At 36.7% G+C, this 20,102-nt stretch overlaps 3 protein-coding genes across 5 annotated transcripts; 2 read left to right on the top strand and 1 right to left on the bottom strand.

The window, feature by feature from the left end:
* The first annotated feature begins 3,040 nt into the window (after positions 1–3,040).
* LOC110635593 (uncharacterized) lies at positions 3,041–11,373 on the top strand. Its single transcript, XM_021784987.2, has 7 exons — positions 3,041–3,179; positions 3,716–3,965; positions 4,800–4,923; positions 5,558–5,904; positions 6,029–7,817; positions 8,042–8,295; positions 11,011–11,373. Exons 1-7 carry the CDS (start codon positions 3,124–3,126, stop codon positions 11,080–11,082), a joined length of 2,892 nt encoding a protein of 963 aa, XP_021640679.2. The 5' UTR covers positions 3,041–3,123; the 3' UTR covers positions 11,083–11,373.
* Positions 11,374–11,525: 152 nt separating this feature from the next.
* On the top strand, positions 11,526–15,230 carry LOC110635595 (transcription termination factor MTEF1, chloroplastic). Of its 2 annotated transcripts, none has more exons than XM_021784992.2 (2): positions 11,526–13,681; positions 14,927–15,230. In XM_021784992.2, the coding sequence occupies exon 1, from the start codon at positions 12,766–12,768 to the stop codon at positions 13,675–13,677; it is 912 nt and encodes a 303-aa protein (XP_021640684.2). In that variant the 5' UTR covers positions 11,526–12,765; the 3' UTR covers positions 13,678–13,681; positions 14,927–15,230. The 2 variants fall into 2 exon arrangements, with proteins under 2 accessions (XP_021640684.2, XP_021640683.2); XM_021784991.2 differs by having other exon boundaries at positions 14,124–15,230.
* Positions 14,871–18,622, bottom strand: LOC110635594 (uncharacterized). 2 transcript variants are annotated; one of them, XM_021784989.2, is made up of 7 exons: positions 18,066–18,622; positions 16,679–17,175; positions 16,515–16,582; positions 15,887–15,943; positions 15,541–15,630; positions 15,262–15,438; positions 14,871–15,121 (listed from the first exon to the last, which is right to left on the bottom strand). In XM_021784989.2, the coding sequence occupies exons 1-7, from the start codon at positions 18,548–18,550 to the stop codon at positions 15,077–15,079; spliced, it is 1,419 nt and encodes a 472-aa protein (XP_021640681.2). In that variant the 5' UTR covers positions 18,551–18,622; the 3' UTR covers positions 14,871–15,076. The 2 variants fall into 2 exon arrangements, with proteins under 2 accessions (XP_021640681.2, XP_021640680.2); XM_021784988.2 differs by having other exon boundaries at positions 16,679–17,196; positions 18,066–18,621.
* Positions 18,623–20,102: the final 1,480 nt, after the last annotated feature.

Below are 20,102 nucleotides of genomic sequence, written 5' to 3'. Positions count from 1 at the left end.
TAAATTTCAAAATTTTCCGACACCGTTTTTTGGTGGGTCCCACGGAACTTTGTAGTATTTTTCCGAGCATTAAATGAGCTTAGAAAATTCTGTAAAAATTATATACTAACTCCCGTATTGTGGACTTCGTGTAGGTACCTTCAATTCGCGGAAATTCGACAGTTGTCCGGGTTTGTGAATTTTCGGCAGACAGACCGGCTACCGAAAAAGTCTTGGAATTGGATCGGGATTTTGGCTACCCTACCATTGTCAGATGCGTCGAGCGCGTTCCCGAGATCGAAATCGGCATAGGTAAACCCGAACCTTGCTTTTTCATAATTTTCTAGTGCTTAAATGGGATTAAAAATACATAAAATATTCGTGGTAGCTCATAAAATTATAATTCTTTTTGTATTAGCCTAGTAATATTGCTAAGGATCGCGGGGCAAAGTTTTAGAATTTTTGGAGTTTATTTGGGTAGTTTTTGCAAAAAGGGTCAATTATAAGGATTAAACTGTAATTTTATATATTATGATTGATGACTGTTTGGATGGGTCCAGGAGGGGCTGTGTGATATGATTAGGTTGTGGGTGTATGGTTGGTAGATATAGAAGTGTGTTTTAAACCCATTTGCAGGTTGGGTAGGTCGTACGTATAAAGGAGACTCTGTTGGATTTTTGGCACGACTTATGACGTATTTGGTATTTTCTTGGTTTGTATTGAGTCAATTGTATTAAATAATTGTAATAAAATTGTCAGGTGAACCGGGACAGCCTTCTTCCTCCGCCTAGCCGCCATAGTGACTGCTGTCAAGTCTGTGAGTAAAATATTAATTTTAATTGTAATTTCGATATTATTATATGTTCAAGCATGCCCATGCATCACTTATATGCATATATCTATGTAGTTAAACTCTAGGCACGTTTTATGTTGCATTCACAACTGTTAAAGTGCCATGGATATTGCTGTGGTAATTTGGAGCAGTGTGCGTGCGTTGGCGTGCGCGTGATGTGGTGTTGGCTATGGATAGGACGGGTAGACACAGCTTGAGATCTTCGCTGGGACACAGTCCTTTGGGGTAGACACGGCTTGAGTTCTTCGCTGAGACCCCTATTTGGTTTATTAAGTGGAAATCCGAGCTGAGTTTTTCGCTGGCACATGTTGGAATAAGAGAGCTGTATAAGGGATCAGTTCCTATATATGTATTGTTTGACATTATCGGGTGTGTGAGTGCTCCAAATTACCTTTTTGCTGTTATGATATGAAAATATTACCGATGTTGCATTTCACTCCACATGGTGTATTAGCTTTAGATAGTTATAGAGATTATGGTTAAAAGTGATATTTTATTCTCTGAGTCGAACGCTCACTCCTATTCATTATTTTTCAGGCTACAGGAGGATTATTGTTGTGGTTAATATGCTTTTCTCCTTCGCAGGTTGTTTAGTAATGTTTGTGTAATTCTGTTAACTTCTAGAATTTCGCATGTGTTAGAAATATTTATTTGATTTGGATCTGTAATATAATTACCATGATGGGCCTGTAAACTTATTATATGTATGTATGTTAGACTGGATGAGGGAGCTGAGCTCCCATTTATTTTTATGACATATGAGTATGTGGAGGGTGAGCTGAGCTCTCCAACTGATTATATATTATGTTTACAGGTCGGGTGAGTCAAAAATTCCCCGTTAAAAGGTTCATTTTATGGCCGGACTCTGTCCGGTTGAATTCTTGAAATTGGGCCCAAATGGGCCTTAGAGTTGGGTTGAGGAATAAGTAGGCTTATTACGAGCCTCGGGGACTTTAGGCTGGCCTAGGTCCTAGTGCTGGTTCGGCCCATAGGTTGGGTCGTGGCACTTTTATCCTGACAAAATATCTTGACATCTTTATCTTTAAATGATCCACATATCATAACAATGAATGAGCAAATAACTTTCTAATCACAAGGCCTACTACTTCAAACTTGAAAAATTACTATGTACATGTTTATTTTATATTTAAATGACCTGCAAAATTATTTCTTTTAGCTCATTTATGAACGGATACTTTTAAAATATTTAATTAACTCTTAAAGAATAAGCTCAGTAAAATTAAAGTCTTTAGCCTATTATTAAATCCAACATTAAAAAAAAAATTAATATTAACTCAATATTAAACCTAACATAAAAAAAGCTAAATTAATCTTTTACCCATTATTAAAACTAACAAATTAAGGAAATCTTGATTATTTTTCAGATTTTTTCTCGTTGTTATTAGAACACAGTTTTTTAGTCCAGCATATATTTATAAATTTACTTTTAATTACACCTCACACCCTTAAATAGAAACTTCTAATTTCGCCTTCAGGCACAAAAGTGTCTCTCACACCGTAGATAAAGAACCCCTACCATAAGCTTTTTTTTTTTTTTTCAAAAATAAAATACGTACATAGAAATTAATAATGAAAATAAATTATTATTAAAATTATAATTAATTATAATTAAATTTTTATTTTAATATAATTCACACTTACGCGCTGCTTACCATAAACTCGTATCTATAAAAACGTAAATCAAAAGATTATTTGTACCCATTAAGTGGTGGGAGGATAAATCCACGGCCGAACAAGGAAGCCTCCAATTCTAGTTGATTAGTTGAAAAAAAAAAGGTATATTCTCCTACATCATCGCATCTCTGAAGTGATTCTTTCTTTAAAACAATATATTAAATGGCCAAGGTTAATTTTATCAAACACTATTAATGAGGGTTTGTCTTCTTTGAGATATATATATATAATATATATATAAAATATTGGTGATTAAACATTCAACCATTTCTGGGTAAAAAATAAAAATCAACAATTTGATGGTTGATTATTATTATTATTTTTTAAAAATTTTGCATACTTATCTTTCCAATGTAAAATCCGGACGCCACGTCTCAAGTAAACTGATAGCAAAAGATGAATTAGAATCCACAAATTATTGCAAAATAAAAAATATAAAATAGTAGTTTTGACTGTTGACTTTGGCACTACGCGCCACGCAAATCCACACTCGCTATAAAGCTAACGTCCTTGATACGCACGCTCTTAATTTCCGCATCGAAACGAGGGGAAAAAGAAACCCCAATTAACCAAAATTTGCCCTTTGAAGAAGCGCAATGAGGGAAGAAGTCATCAGTTCCGGAGGGACCATGGATCCCACTCCTGCCGCGAGGTACCAGATCACTCTTATCTCCCTCCTTCCTATCCTCACTGCATGTACTCACTCACTCTTGATCTCTTATTCGGAGTTTTAGTTGTTACAGATTGCAACTCACTTCGCTCCTCTGAAATTAGGGTTTCTGAATTTTTCCTCTTTTAGTTGTTTCTGCCTCTGCTTCTTTTGGGGTCCTTGATTTTTGGTTTCTGGATAGCTGAGGAAAAGAAACGGGACCCTAATTTTATAGATTCAATTCAGCTGTGCTCAAAACAGTGGTCTTTGTAATTTGTTTTTCCATTATTATTATTTTACTTTTCTTAGGAGCCCAACATGGTAGTGACTAGTGAGGTAATAAGGACCTTTACAATTTAGTGGTTTGTGGAGGAATTTGCGGTGAAAGGCGTGTACGTTTGGTTCCTCTGAAAGTTGAGGAAGAGAAAGGAAATAAAATAAAAAATATATATATTTTTTAAATCATGCAATTATGTAAATCTGTGATGTATTTTTGTTCTCATGAAGTACAATTCTTTATGGATGTTGCCTTCCTCCAGTTCCGCTGGGGCATCCTCACCTGGTGTTCCAGCAAATGTCGGTAGTGTAGAGAGGTCCAGTCATGCGCATACTTCCAAAGCAGCCTCTCTGTCTGTTGCTGGCTCACAATTACCAAGGACCTCCTTGAGCACCAGTGCTGGTGGTTCTGTTCTGGGATCATCAAGGCCTTCATGTAGGCCATGGGAAAGAGGGGACCTGCTGAGGCGTTTGGCTACTTTTAAGCCGTCGAATTGGTGTGGAAAGCCTAAGGTACCCCCATATTAATGAAAAGTAGTTGTGTATTGAAGTCGTGATTACATTGCATTTAAATTTTTTAATTTGCTAAAAGTGTAAATATTGGGAGGCAATTATGAGGTTTTTATAGTGTAATTTAATTATCTAATCTAATTTACAGGGCTTTTACCATCTATTATTGCTTTAGAAGAAGCAAATGAGTAATTGGTGCTGGTTTAAAAGGAACAAAATTGTAAAATTGTAGTTCTTAGATTTTCCAGGATCAAAAAATTTCTCTCATATTCTCATTTAATTTATGCAGAGTTAAAGAACACAGCTACCTTTAATATGATATTGATATGCTAAGAATAGCAATTCTGAGCTAATCTAGACACCCAATGAATGTTTGTTTCGCATTGTAGCTTTATAGAAGTTATTCTGTGAAAATATGCATAAAAACCACTTGAACTCTTTCATGTTTTCCTCCATAGTAACTGATGTTTAAACCATTAGTTTCAATTTATGTTAGAAGTCAATTTTGCATTAGAAAAGCACTGTAAAAGAGGTATCAGAAACAGTATAACTGGAAGGCCTGAAAAGGTTATTTTAGTGAAAATCCCTGGTTTCCTATACAGATACAAGGATGATTAATTCCTTCAGCCTCAATTTTAAACAGGAGTTGAATAAAAATTGTTTCCTAGGAAGACATGATGATATTCCACGTCAACATTTTTAATTGTAAAAATATATCTTGGAGTTATGTTGTTGTAAACTTAAGTTACTGTGATTTGAAGAGTCCGTGTTTCTCGTTTTAGTAATAGACTCAGTAAAATTTGGTTCATCTGATCATCCCTTTCTAATTTCTTGCAGATTGCTAATTCATTGGCTTGTGCTCAAAGAGGTTGGATGAATATTGACATTGATAAAATTGTGTGTGAATCATGTGGTGAATGCCTGAGTTTTGTTTTGCTACCATCCTGGATCCCTTCTGAAGGTTAGCTATTGTAATTATAGTAAAAATCTCTATATCAGACACAACACAAACTGGTTTTCTAATGACCTTTACAAGCCACAGCATTAATGGTAAGGAGGAGTTGTCATATATCTGAGAACAATAGAGAAGGTTGGAAAATAGATTTAAGTGGATAAATTGACAAAAATGGGCCTAGTTTTTTCTCGCTGCCTAATGCAGAAGAGAGCTAGATGAATGGATGATTTAGGTAGAAGGATAAAGATAAGAGAGCTTGGAGAGTTGCTATTTTGGATTTTACTGGCTATTCTGAGTTAGTTACCCAAATTTTTGTTATAGCTGAATTAAAATCTCAGAGCAAGTTACCTGTTTTTCATGGCTTGGAACTTTGTTGCTTTTGATGAGAGCCTCACCATGCAATAAAATTGCTTGGAATGATAATGATAAATTTTGTTGTAGGATGCACATTAGAAAATCGATTAAACCTTTTTCTTCCTAATATTGCTTTTGTAAGGCCATGGTGTGTTATAATCTTGTTTCTTTGATGCATTGCAAGTTGATGTATCTTTTGTTCAGACAAATTTTATTCAATCATTAAGTGAACGTCTGTTGCTCATATCCATATTATATTTCTCTTTTTCCTTTCTTCTTTTTGAAGTTGAAAGTGCTAGTGAAGCATTCGCCAAGCAGTTGGATGATGGCCACCAAGCCAGCTGTCCTTGGAGAGGTAACAGCTGTCCTGATAGCTTGGTGCAGTTCCCTCCAACTCCTCAATCTGCTCTAATTGGAGGATATAAAGACAGATGTGATGGGCTCTTGCAATTTCAGTTTCTTCCTATTGTTGCTGCATCTGCAGTTGAGCAGATGCGGGTTTCTCGGGGTCCAGTGGTTGATCGCTTTTTGTCCCAGTCACAGAATTTTACATCTGGAGAAGGAGACTTCAAGTCGGAAGGCATACCTGAACTTGAAACTTCTAGAGATGGGGCCTCCTGTTTGTATTCTCGTGTGAGATACTTTATGCTCTTTTCATTGCATGCCACTTTTCTGAGTGATTTATAGCTTTGCCAATCAGCTTAGCTCATGCTCTTTTTATTGTGTCTATTCTCTTTCTCATTATTTCATCTGGCAGGCCCAGAAGCTTACAAGTCTTTGTGGGTGGGAACCAAGATGGCTCCTAAATGTTCAAGACTGTGAAGAACATTCTGCTCAATCAGCTCGGAACGGGTGTTCTTTTGGCCCTGCCCAGGCCCAAGTCCATCTTTCACATGATCCTGGTCTAAGCAAGAAAGCGCATTCTGCTTCCGCAAAAAAAGACGCTGGAAAGAATAAACTGTTAGCTGAGTCAAGATGTGATTCCAGGTCACCCTTACTAGATTGTAGCTTATGTGGTGCTACTGTTAGGATATTGGATTTCTTGACTGTTCCCCGACCTGCTCGTTTTCCTTCCAACAACATTGATATTCCTGATGCTAGCAAAAAAATGGCACTGACACGTGGGGTAAGTGCTGCCAGTGGAATTAGTGGTTGGGTTGCTGCTGATGATACAGATAAGGAACATACCGAAGACCGTGATGAGGTGGCAACAACGGACAAGGGTAAATCACTGCAAAACACAGAAGTTGATCTGAATCTTACTATGGCAGGAGGCTTACCTTTTACTCAGGCAGACAGGGTAGCAATCCCTGAGAATGTTCATGATGTTGAAATGGGGAGAGATTTAATGATAGGTCAGCCTGCAGGCAGCGAGGTTGGTGATCGTGCTGCTTCATATGAATCTCGAGGGCCTAGTTCTCGTAAGCGGAGCTTGGAAATAGGTGGCAGCTCAGATGATAGGCCTCACTTGATGCAACCTGCTGATAGCGTAGAGGGAACTGTCATTGATCGCGATGGTGATGAAGTCACAGATGGTAGACAATTTTCAGCTGGACCTTCAAAACGCGCTCGTGACTCAGATTTTTTTGATACACACTGTTCACCATATCAGAGAGACTCATCTGGTGCTGGTCCTAGCCATTCAGTGGGTATGGAAATTCATGCAGATGGAAACAGAGTTAATTTGTTTCGCCAAGGAAGTGACCAAGTTTTTGGAATCCCATCAGCAAGGGATTCGACACGTGCATCGTCTGTCATTGCAATGGATACAGTCTGTCATAGCGCAGATGATGATTCTATGGAAAGTGTTGAAAACTACCCTGGAGATATTGATGATGTTCATTTCCCCTCTTCCAGTATGTACGGGAATCTGGACATGAATGAGACGTCTGAACTGAATTACAGCAATCAAGCCCAGCAAAGCATTTGTTTCAGACGTGCTGCTGCAGTAGCTCCTGGTGAAATGGGTGTCAGTAGTACAAATGATGGTGAAGAGATTTTCAATGCAGAAACAGTCACAGCTCAGGCTCGGGATGGTCCTAGTTTTGGTATTAGTGGAGGCAGTGTAGGCATGTGTGCTAGTCATGAAGCTGAAATTCATGGGGCTGATGTTTCTGTCCATAGAACTGATAGTGTAGTTGGTGATGTGGAACCCAGAATAGAAGATGTTGAAAATCAAGGTCAGACTGGTGAATCTGCCCCTGATCCTGGATTAATGGATGAGGTTGTTCCTGATGAAATAAACAGGGAAGATCCTCATGGTGATAGCCAGGAGATGTTGTCTCGATCTATAGAAAGGGCTGATAGTGGCTCAAAAATAGATGGTTCTACTGCAAAGGCTGAATCTGTTGAAAGTGGTGAAAAGGAAGCAAGTCAAAGCTGCAAGTTAGCTTTAGATAGCAATGTCCACCCTTCTCTTTCCTGCAATGCAAATATGTACTCTGGCTATCAAACAACTAAGAAAGGGGTCAGCAAGGCTGGAAAGTTATCCTCTACAAACAATTGTCCATGCATGGAGTCAGATTATGCTATTGCCAATGGGATAGGTAAGTTTTATGTTTACTTGTCTCCTGGTTTTCCTGCACTATCGTGCTGTCCCCCCTGCATCAAATGCTGAAGAGAAGCTCGCTCACTAAGATGGATGAATAATTTATTATTATTATTTTTTTAAATTTGAACTTCAAAGTTCTTGGTTTCTCTCTCTCTCTCTCTCTCTCTCTCTCTCTCTACCTGTGTGGTCGATGCATTATTCATGCTACTGGATTCTCAGGGCCTCCAAAAGGTGAAAGCAACTATGAAGAGGCTATAGAGTTTGATCCAATTATTCATCACAATCAGTTCTGTCCATGGGTGAATGGAAATGTTGCTGCTGCTGGTTGTAGTAGCCGTGGTTCTGGCAACAATGCTGATGCAGATGCACTCTGTGGGTGGCAGCTGACGTTGGATGCGCTGGATGCACTGCGATCACTAGGGCATATTCCAATTCAAACAGTACAATCCGAGTCAGCAGCATCATTATACAAGGTCAATTATCGCATCTTGAATTTATTTTCTTCTGGTTTAGCCGAAAATGGACAGAAATTTTAATTTCTCCCTTTGCATTTCTGGTAGCTTTCTCTGTCTTCATATTTGTTTCTATTAATTAAAATATAACTGGTAATTACTATTGCATTTATGATATCAGCACTTTATTTGCATGGTTAGTGCAACAGCACTTTGACTGGGTTTTGTAACTTGGACTGGCAACTGCTTTGGAGGGGACAGCATAGGACATATTAGGAAGTAATGGCACAGCATAGACGACAAACAGTTTTTCTACCTATGCTTGGTGCGAGTAGGACAGGTTAAAAGTCCATTTGGGGGAGAGGGCAAGTTTATTTGTTTTGGATCATATTTAGCAAAAAGTTAAATCTTTTAGTTGGCTAAGTAAAGCCATGGAGTTTGTGAGGGCAAACAAAGTATGGTGACTGGACAGGACAATAATCTGCCCTTCTCCTGTTCAGTGAGTGCATTGGACACCATATGATAGGGTTTTCTTAATACAGTTGAGTGGAGGGAACCTGACCAACTAAACAGATTACTTTATAATGGAAATCAAGTATTAGCTTGCCTGTCTTGTCCCCTGCAAGACAAATGCAAACTTATTGCTAAATGATGAATCCAATTTGAGTGGAGGCCTTGAAACCTGACTAACTAAACAGATTCCTTTATAATGAAAATCAAGTGTTAGCTTGCCCTATTCTGTCTTGTCCCCTGCACCAAATGCAACCTTATTGCTAAATGATGAATCCAATCACCAATGTTCTATTATGTAGTTAAATTAAACTTTCTCCTTGTCTCAAGAAGTTAGGCGTCAAAGATGTAATTTTAAGCAACTGTTTTAATCAGTGAATTGCATTTAGCTCCATGTAGACATGAAAGTTTTCATTTTAGAGCTACTGCTCTTAAGAGCAAATTTAGCTACACATGTTTGCAGAGTTTTTCATTAGGTGTTCTGAGGCATTCTTTGCTAGGAGATTAATCATTTTCAACCTTGAGAGTATGTATGGAATATAAGAGATTATTGGATATTTTGGGCTAGGATTTTTAATAATAAATAGTGACTGATGACCATGTCTCTTTGATGGAACTTCTCATATGCTGGGTACTGACTCTATGATCAGAATCAGGTGCCACTGTGAAATGTGTTTGCCATCTTATGGTTATGCTACACTTGGTTTAAGTGCCATTTTAGTGCTGGGGAATATCATATTTCAAGCAATTGTCTTTGTAACTCATGCCAAGTTGCTGATTGAGCTCGTGCGATGTAAGTTCCATATCAGCTCGATAAATAGACTAATGATCCTACCACTTGGAGATCACATATCTTCTAACAGATAGATAATTGGGTTAAATCCAAAAATATTTAAATTTAGCGTGATTTTCAATTTTAGTGCCAACAAAAAAATTTGTCATTAAAATACTAAAACCAATGGAATGATACAATCAAAGCATATGACCAGCAAAGGCCAAGTGCAATGGAACCTTGCCGATGTGGCGGCAGTAAAAATTTAAAAAAGAAAAAATCTGAGGCCAAAACACACCATCAACATGTGCTTCTCTTTCAAATGCATGCACTCTGTACTCCAACCCAGAATAACAGAGAAGAAAAATCCCATCTTCACATTCATGACTCTTAACCTGAAACACAAATTTGCAGCTAAAAGCACCCTTGCTCGACAATAAAAAGCTTCCCCTTGAATTCACATGTGTTTCTCCAAAGAAAAGGAAATGATTAATTAAACCATCTCATTGCTATCTGAGGGTGATCAAAAAGACCAATGCATTTGGACACAAAAGAGAAGCATTCCTTTTCCTGGGAGTCCAAAATCAAGGAACAAAGCCTGCAAAAAGGCCTAGGGAGATCTTTTTAAGGTAGGCCTTTGACATAAGATCCAAACCCAACATTTTGCATCAAAGCACACGGAACGAAGCATGTGAGCATCTCTCTCTCTCTCTCTCTCTCTCTCTCTCTCTCTGTGCTTGCCTGGGTTGTCTTCCTAAAGAAACTTCAATGAAATGAGCCCCCTCCATGTATCATCACCACCTCTGTGATTCCCCTTCTTTTTCCCCTCTCCTCCCTCGAAAGCTCGCCTTATCTGAAACTGTACTAATCTCTATAATGTGTATTTGCTTCAAAAGCTCTGATCCTGCATACACTCTGTATGGTGATTTCGTTGGAGCTTTAAAACATGAAAGTGTGTTTCTGCTTGAGATTTTTTTTTTTTTTGGGAAACATGAAACGTTGTTTTGGCCTCAGATATATATATATATATATATATATATATATATATATATATATATATATATATATATATATATATTGGTCAATTTTACTGCCATGTCAGCAAGTTTCTGGTTGCATTTGACCTTTGCAGCTCATGTGCTTTGATTGTAACATTTTGATTGTTTTGTGTACTTTAATGACAATTTTTTGTTGGTGCTAAAATTGACAATTGCACTGAAGTTTGGGAATTTTTTTGGATTTAGCTCTAGATAAATTGTTAATGCATTTTCCTTGCTTGAATCCTAGCTCTGGAATGGTGATGAAGATCCAGTCTGGTTATTTCTAATTTCTGTTTTTTTCTCTTTTCTTATTTGTGCCCCAACTTTTTGATATCTATTCATATTCAAAGAGATTTATTTGCATTTTTTTCCTTTTTGGCTTAACATGTATGTGACATGAGTTTTCTTTCACAGGATGATCATCAAACTCCTGGTCAAAAGCTCCTTAGACGGCATTCTATGAGCAGAAGCCATGGGCATTGTTGATATTTAATCAGAATAGCAAAGGTGCTTGCAATTATTAATAAGGTTGCATCAACTCAACTGAAATTTGCCCTGAGCTTCCTGCGGTAATGCACCTTTTTGCATGTAATTGTCATTGACCAGAATGAAGCAGTTTGTGCTGTCCCATTTTTATTTGATGAATTGAATTGGAACTACTCAAGAGAGAGAGGATTGAAACTCCTTTAAAATTCCATTAAGTTGTTTGAAAGAACAAAATACTTGTATGTTGAGTTGAATTGAATGTACACAAGTAAAATAAAGAAAATTTAGGGATGTTTTTGGGTTTTGATAGCTGGATTCTTAAAGTGAAGTCATGTCATTATGGATGGAGAAGAAGACCAAAAGTGGAGAAGAACCCAAGTTTGGAGGACATAAAAAAAAAAGGAAATGAACGATGCTGCCATGTCTGTAGGAACGTATGCGGAATAAACAAGCATATATTTGATTAGAAAATCTCCAACTGTCTGTCCGTGTTGTTGAGTCAGCTGAACAGACTTGATCATTCAAAATTCATAACCTCATTATGGATCTCTCTCAAAATCCAATTTTTATGTGCGAAGTTCTTTTCAAGAATGCAATAACATAATTTATCAAGTATAATTTCTGAGGCTAATGCTGTGTAGGATGAAACTGCATCAGTATTGGAAGTGCAATCTGGTACTTATTTTTCTTATTGGATGAAGAGCTGCTGCCGGTGAAACTTCTAGCAATCTTGGCTTTATTTCCTTACCATTTTTCCCTCTTTACGGTTGGATAATTAATATTATGTTAAGAAAAATTTGAGGTGCTGGTTTATGCAGCACAATTTGCCCGTTCTTGTTTGTTAACTACTTAAATTTTGCCAATTGTTATTGTTACTACCTCATTCAATCAATGATGTGATGAACCACCAAATTTAATCAAGGTCCTTTGGATTTTAATTGCTGTAATTTTTGTTTGGTTCTCTAGTAGTAAAGTTTGGAAACCATAATGGAAGTCGCAATTTTAGGAGTTCAGATGTATTTGTTTATTCGAAGAGTGATTCTATCTTTATATGCAAAATAGCTGTTGGTTGTGGGCTGCGCTGCACAACATTGAACAACGTAGGCATCAGGTATGGTATTGTTTAGTGGCATTTCACCTCAAAAAGAGAATGAATTTGATCATCTGGGATAGAGCTCTGCTACTCTTGTAGTCGCTTTTTTCTGCCTCAAACAAGGCCCTGTTCGGCTTTGTATTTATTCCCTCTAGCCTTACAGTTATTTTCCTTGCCATCTAGGCTATGAAGGCCCAAAGGGAGATGGATAAGATGCCAAGTAGCTAATAGTAATATGCAGTGCTGATTGAGGTGCGGCTTCCAGCCTTGCCTTCCGATATAATAGACGACAGCAAAATCACATGGAATTTGGTTCGTTACTTAAGGAAGTAGAAGTCCATTATGTTCGCTGGGCCTCATGCAATCCGGTAAAAAGGACCAATCCTTTTTGCATCACGAAGCAAGCGGATGTGGAGCACCGTCCTCCCAAAATATCATTGTAATCCAGCTTTAGCCAATCAATTTTGAGCCATACGCCCTCGTGTCATTTCCATACGCTAATAACGCCAATGAGATAAAATTTGGAAAAGAGACCCATCTCTCTCTCTCTCTCTCTCTCTCTATCTCTCTCTCTTCCTCAGATACCAACCATGCCTGCCGCAGCAGCAACAGCTTTACACTCTACTTTCTGCTTCTCTTCCCAGAAACCCGCACCCTCAAACTCAAATTCCCAGCAACCAAACACCTACTTATCAGCAAAACCCAAAAATCTCCTGCACAAGCATCCACTCTATACACCAGCTCATATTAACATTCCTTCCCAAATTAAAGAAAAGATCCTATGCCTTGAAATCATGGGTGTTGATTCTGGCAAAGCATTATCCCAAAATCCTTCTCTCCACTCTGCCTCTCTAGATTCCATTCACTTCATAATCTCTTTTCTCCAATCCAAAGGCATCCACCAAAAGGACTTGGCTAGGATTTTTGGTATGTGTCCTCAAATCCTCACCTCAAACATCAAAACTGACCTCAACCCAGTTTTCGAATTCCTATCCCATGACCTCAAAGTCCCAGAAAATAAATTTAGAAGGGTCATCAACAAATGCCCAAGATTGCTTGTTTCTAGTGTCAGAGACCAGCTGAAACCATGCCTTTTATATCTCCAAAGGCTTGGGTTTAAAGATTTGGGAGCTTTGGCTTATCAAGATTCGGTGTTGTTGGTGTCTAATGTGGAGAATACCTTGATTCCTAAGTTGAAGTACTTGGAGAGTATTGGGTTTTCAAGAGATGAGGCTGTGGGCATGGTTTTGAGGTGCCCAGCATTGTTTACTTTCAGTGTTGAGAACAACTTTATGCCAAAATTTGAGTACTTCTCTGAGGAAATAAAGGGGAAATTAGAGGAGTTGAAGGAGTTCCCTCAATATTTTGCTTTTAGTTTGGAAAACAGGATAAAGCCAAGGCGCATAGAGGTTATTCAAAGTGGGATTAAAATGGCTTTGCCAACAATGCTTAAGAGTACTGATGAAGAGTTCAGGGAGCTGCTAACGCAAGGAGCTGGATAGAGTGGTGGGTTTTTGTCCTTACTCTCTTCACTTTCTCGTTTGAAATTTTGTGTCATCTGTAAATCTGGATTCTGTAATTTATAAAAACATGCTTCAAGTCTATGTTTTGTGGACTGCGTTTGCACATATCACCTGATCACTTGGTTTTGCAATTTGGGAGGTGGCTTTATCCATATTCTCTCCATTGCCTAGGGTTTACCTCAATCGAAACTATTAAATATGCACCAATTTTGAAGCACCGAATTAGGTGAAAAGTATTTGTCCAACAGATAATAGGTGCACGCAGCACACTAAATAATCCTTCTTACCATGTACTTGTTAGCACCAATTTTCCATACACTTTGGTTTGATTAAGGAAAAAAAAAAAGTTTCCATACAATGTCGTACGTTAACGACTTTTCATTTTGTCATCTCCGTCCTTGTTTTCTGCACATAAACATCATTAGATGAAGTTATGGCCCCATCCAGCCAGTTCCTCAAGCTTGGCAGCCTCCAAATCGGGGTCAATGGAAGCTCAATAAAGATGCTTCTGTTAATTTGGATCACGAGGTTGTTGGGTTGGGGGATGTGGCGCGTGGTTCTTCTGATGAAGTTTTGTTCAGGTCTTCATGTGTCTTGACAGCCCGAGTTTGCAGAGGCAATGGGTATCCTATTTGGCATTCATTGTGCTTTGCAGCATCAGGTTGAGGAGCTGATCGGGGAGAGTGACTGTATTAAAGTCATTAATTAGCTTGTCTAAGAGGCAGGATGGTCTGCAATTGCTGCATTCTATTTTAAAGGATGTGCACCTGCTGTCAACGCATTTCCAGTCTATTTAGTTCAAATATGCACATAGAGATTGTAAGTGTTGCTTATGAGTTGTCTAGGCTAGCTTTTTCATTGTCTAATCATGGATCGATGTAGTGTTGGGAGCGTTCTGCTCCTTACGTTGTTTTGCCTTTTGTGGTTGCAGAATTTGCTTCTGCTTCTTATTAATTGAATCCTGACAAGGCAAACGCCACGAATTTGCATTCAGACTTAAATGGTTTTATTTCAGCACTAGGTGAAAGATAAACAATCCATTATGAGTTTGATTCGATGGAAAATACAAATTATTATGTCAAGGTGTGGAATATGAATGGTTGATAAAGAACAATTGAACTGGAGGTGGAGGGGCAGAGTGCTGATTTGAATAAACTCACATTACACCCTAATACCAACTGATATCAACAATACTATCATTCTCATCTTCATATTGTTCAACTTTTAGGTTTGAAGAGGAAAGCAAGTTAGGCATCAGATGGACATACAAAATTCTCGAATACATGATTTGTCCCCGTTCTTCAATTATTCCTACTAGCTTGCCATCGGTTTCTAACTTACTTCACAAACTGGGTCCAGAAGGATCCTGAACAGTCTACTAATTAAAGAAGACATCTTGGGAGATAAATGCAGCCCAAGCATCCTGTAACCGCATATAAAGAATTGAATGTTATTTTGGATTATTGATTCTTTTCTCCTACTGAAACAATTTAGGAAATCTATTGAAATAAATTCTTTTATTTGTTTTCAAAGTATTTTTTTCCTGCCACCTCTAAGATTTACCTGGAGGATGGAAAAGGCCTTTTCTGCAATGTACTTCTGTTGTAATGTAGCCCCTCTTTGTTGCAATTTGTCTGGGTGGAGACACAACCTTGCTTTCTGGTAGGCCTTCTTCACATGTGAGCAATCAATAAGGCCTGTCAGAGAGGTTGCGGACCAGCCGCTGTTGGGCCACAGAATCTGAATTCAATGCCAACAAAACATTTACAAGCAATGGCATGAGTTACCCCCATATTGAGATGAAGCCCTCAAACATAAGAAAAGGTTATATATCTTAATTACATGATGTAATGTTGAAAGCAGCAAGCGGATATTGGTTTCCTTGCCAGCTGACCACAACCGTATATCTTCATCCAGTAACTCCAGCTCCATCTGCAATTTTTGCAGAAGGAAAACAAAACCATCAATCAAAATCTCATTCCTTAAAATTTAACTAAATTCTACTAGTTCTACTAACTTTACAACATTATAATTTTTGCAGCTGGAAGTTCTGTTATCTTATCACCCTTTAAGAGTTTTTCCGGTCATAAACAATGCATCAATTATTGCAATAAAGATGTCTCTTCAACCCAAGCTTTTATCATATATGCATAGTCCTACATTGACTTTGATAATACCGAAAGCTTACATCTTTTTCTGACTTTTCTATTTCTTGTTCACTTCTCCATTTCTTTAGCCCATCTTCCTGCAAAAGAAGAAGGAAATTATATGATTAAATTCTCCTTGCTCTCACTTTGTCCTTTGAATTACATTCCCTTATTGATCATCACAATTATATTCAAACACAAGAACACAAATGCCACATTCGGGACTTGTGCCCCATGCAAGCTCCTGTATGTCTGGATAGAGTTATTCTCCACTAGTTATTCAGTTTGGATAGGCTATGCTAGAGGGAACCACGATTGGGAAGGGAAAGTGCCTTTCCTACTAGCTTTTATGGAATCAGAAGTATTAAGCGTATCCAGTAATTAAACTGCAACGGAATATGGTGAAATAAATTTCTGATGTGTCATTCTATTACATTACACCATATGGTTTGCCAAACATGCCCTTTATTAGACTTTTCTATCAATATTACAAGTGATCAGCACAGGCAGAAACTCTGATACACAGTTTATCCAAGTGAATTCTATTTCAAACGCTATCGAATCATTCACAAACCAGATTATTCAGTTTATTTATCATTATCATTCATATACAGTTTATCTTAGTGATCATCATTTATTTGCTTATACTTCTCAGAAACAGTACTTTACCGTAGGAGATTGCATCCTTCCGTGCCCATCCATTTCTTGTCCTGTAAACTCATGCGTGTTAGGCCTTTCTGCAGAATTCGGGGACAAACGAAAGAACTTGTCATTTATCCTCACAACTTCTCAATGTGAAATTTCAGGTCTAACTATATGGGTTACCGTATCACCTTCTACTTCAGCTGAGGGATCTTTCGTTTGCTGTCTGTCAAAACTTTGCACCTGGAACTTCTCCTTAGCCCACGCAATTGCCTCATCAATAGAAATTGCTTCACTAGCTACTTCTCTGTGATCAGAATTAATCTCAATGACATAAGAACTCATAAGTTCATCATCCTCCTGTTCCATTTCTTCCTCTGTCATTAAATTATAATGTATACCAGCACTTGCATCCTGATCTTGACAAAGCGAAGAGACAGGAGATGAAGGGGAGTTGAGCTCCAAATCATCCACAGATACTTTGATGCTTCGATACGAATTTGGTTCAAGACTAATGGTTTCTGGGGATGACACCTGTCTCGAAACTTTGATATAGGAGCTTCTGAAATTGTCATTGCGGTCATTTTCCACGTAATAATTGTCGGCATAGGAAGGAAAATTACTTGGAAAAGATAGCATCTCTTCTTTCCCTGCTTGTTCTTGAGGTCTGATTGTGGTGGAGTTCCACCTACATGGAACATTGATTGGCCTGTAAGAAGATGGGAAATCTAAGCTTTCTCCATTTTTGGGATGCCAATTATTTTTTTTTACAAAAACAAGCCAAAATAGTTGCCCATCAAAGAAAAGAGAAAGAAGAAAAGAAACATACAAATAAAAAAAGTATACACTTAGTCTTGGTCTGAAGCTAATTAATATGAATGTCCAAAGTGAAGAGTAAAACAACATTAAGGAACTATTCCTAGAATTTCCAAAAAGTTGGAATGGTATATGTTTGTCGAGGTAAAAAACTGTTCAGGAAACAATTGGGGAATCTTGAATAATGTGAAATGGCTTGTGGAGCCATAGCTACCCCACAAAGCATGTGAAGAATTCTCTCCTAGAAAATTCAATATCAATTTCCGCATTGCTTACAAGCATCTTAATAATGATGTCTTAATAAAGTGAATGATAGTGGCTTTTGCTAAAATGAGCTAACAAATTGAGTAGTGCTAGAGCACAAGATGTCCCCCTCCCATGGATGACTGACAATGAGATGTTGCATTATTTACGCGGTTAATAAATAAATCTTTGATATAGTTACTCTATGATATGATATTAGAGTTATTTCTAAAGATTATGAGTTTTTGAATTTAATAAAAATTTAATAAAAAAATAACACAATTGAATTCAATAAACATGAATCTAATAGAAAAAATTTAAAATGATGAAAGGTTGAAAATGGATTTTAACCTGGAATTATGAATTTAAGACTAAGAACATTTTATCTACTCAATTGAAGAGAATAAAAATTGTGAAGACTTTTGGAAAAAATTTTAAGCACAAAGAAAGGTGAAGTCTTTAAAAATCATAAATTTGGGAAAGCAACCCCAACTGAAAAGCAGTTGGCGCTCTGGATACCTGAGCTTCAAAGCAAAAGAAGACAATGCCACATCATCGCCGGTAACCGGCCGACGATGGGGGCTCAGCTCCTCTGAACTAAGCACCGAAGAGGAGTTAGACTTCGATTTAGCCTTAGAGTTGGACCTCGATCTATCCCTTGATCTCCGTCCCTCCTCCCACCCAAAAACATCACTGTAGAATTCTTCACCCTTGGCTGGGATCCTGAAAGCCGGCAAGCTCCGTCCAGCACTCTTCTTCTCCACGGAAGCAACAACCTCCGGCTGGCGGAAAATCTCCTCGTAAAAAGAAGTGGATGATCTAGTGAAGTCGCCAGAGAATTTACGGGACAAAACACTGCGGGGTGGGCCGCCGAAAACGTCTGCGAAGTCGTCGGGGTCGAGGGCCTCCATGGAACGCCTTGTGGGGCCGGCCGACCCGTCTTCCATGGAACGGCGACGTGGGAGGCTGGGCATTCCCATCCGCATTCGCCAGGAATCGTCCATGTAGTTCGCTTTGCTTCAGAGTTCAAAGAGGACTTAGAAGCTAATACACACACACATATGTATGAATATGAGAGGTTCCTGCAGCGGATATATATATATATATATACATATACACACGCCTGTACAAGAAAGGGAGCTTTGAGAAAAAGGTGGTAGCTTTTGAATTTTAATTAATTAGTTTATCATATTTATTATTTCCTGTTCATTTCCTTATAAATTAATAGTATTTTTTTTTATTGAATTTTGATTTTTTTTTATTTTTTAAGCTAAGTTAAATATTTAATTTTATGAAAAAAATATTTATTGAGAGTATTTTATTTTTTGTAAAAAAAATTAATAATATTATTTTTTATTTTATAAATTTAAAAATAAGTTTATTTGATTATTTATAATTATTTTTAAATTTATATATTAAAAAAATAGAGTATCCTTTTTATTTTAATGATTATAAGTTTATATTTATAAATTAGTTTATATTATTATCATTTAATTTTTTAAATTTCACTACTATTTTATTTAATATATTTTTAATAATAAATATTTTTATAAGTTAAAGTTTATCAAATATATTAGTAACTTATTAATCGTTTATAAATAATTTAATTAAATATAGAATAGTTTAAAAATTAAATGTTTATAAACTTATATTAATGTTTATAAATTAGATTAACATTTTCTAAATGAGAGTATTTCTAAGCTAAATTCTTTTGTTATGTATATTTAAATTTTGAATAGAGAAAACGACATCAAAAATTACTAAAAAATCATATATTCCCATTTTATAGAATAAAATTCATATATATTCTTAAATGTTTACCCTTTTATGTATTATATTAATTTTAATTATTTTTTATAATTATAATATTTTATTTTTAATCACCTATTAAAAAAAAGCTTCTTTATCAAAACAATCATGTAATCAAATCTTATAGCTTCCATAAAAAAAAAATTTCTCATAAAAAATATATTCTCAATATATTAGTCTAATTAATTAATTAATTAAGATATTTATAAATTATTTCCTATTAATATAGAAATATTATTTCCTATTGATATATATAGACTAGAAGAGTCATACTAGAGAATTACATAACATTTACTCTTTGGTTAATTTATATTTTAATATTATTATTAATTTCTTAACAAAACAATTTGAAACAACATATACATGGAGTTACTGATTTTCTTTTTTTCTGATTTTTTTTTTTTTTTAAATTGATGATGATGGACAGAGATATGCATGATGAAGTAGAAAATCATCATCAAAGTTGGCACTCCCCATGCTTGCCTGGAAAGCCGTTTTTGGACGGAGGGAAGGGTTTCAGTCCCCACACCAAAATTCCATGCCATGTTTGCTTTTTTCTGAATACATAATTTTTTTTTTAAATCTTTTTATTGAAGAAAATCTAATAACACTAAATATTTATTTCAATTTATTAAGAACTTTAACTTTAATTTTGTTTGTATTAAATGTAAATTTATTTAATAAATAAGTTATGTAAAATTACATGAACAACAACGAGTGAAATAGTTATATATAATAATATTGATA

The sequence above is a fragment of the Hevea brasiliensis genome, chromosome 15, assembly GCF_030052815.1.
Source record: "Hevea brasiliensis isolate MT/VB/25A 57/8 chromosome 15, ASM3005281v1, whole genome shotgun sequence".
Classification (NCBI taxonomy): domain Eukaryota; kingdom Viridiplantae; phylum Streptophyta; class Magnoliopsida; order Malpighiales; family Euphorbiaceae; genus Hevea; species Hevea brasiliensis.
The sequence above is the reverse complement of the archived record's forward strand: the minus strand, read 5'-3'. Positions and strand labels throughout refer to the sequence as shown.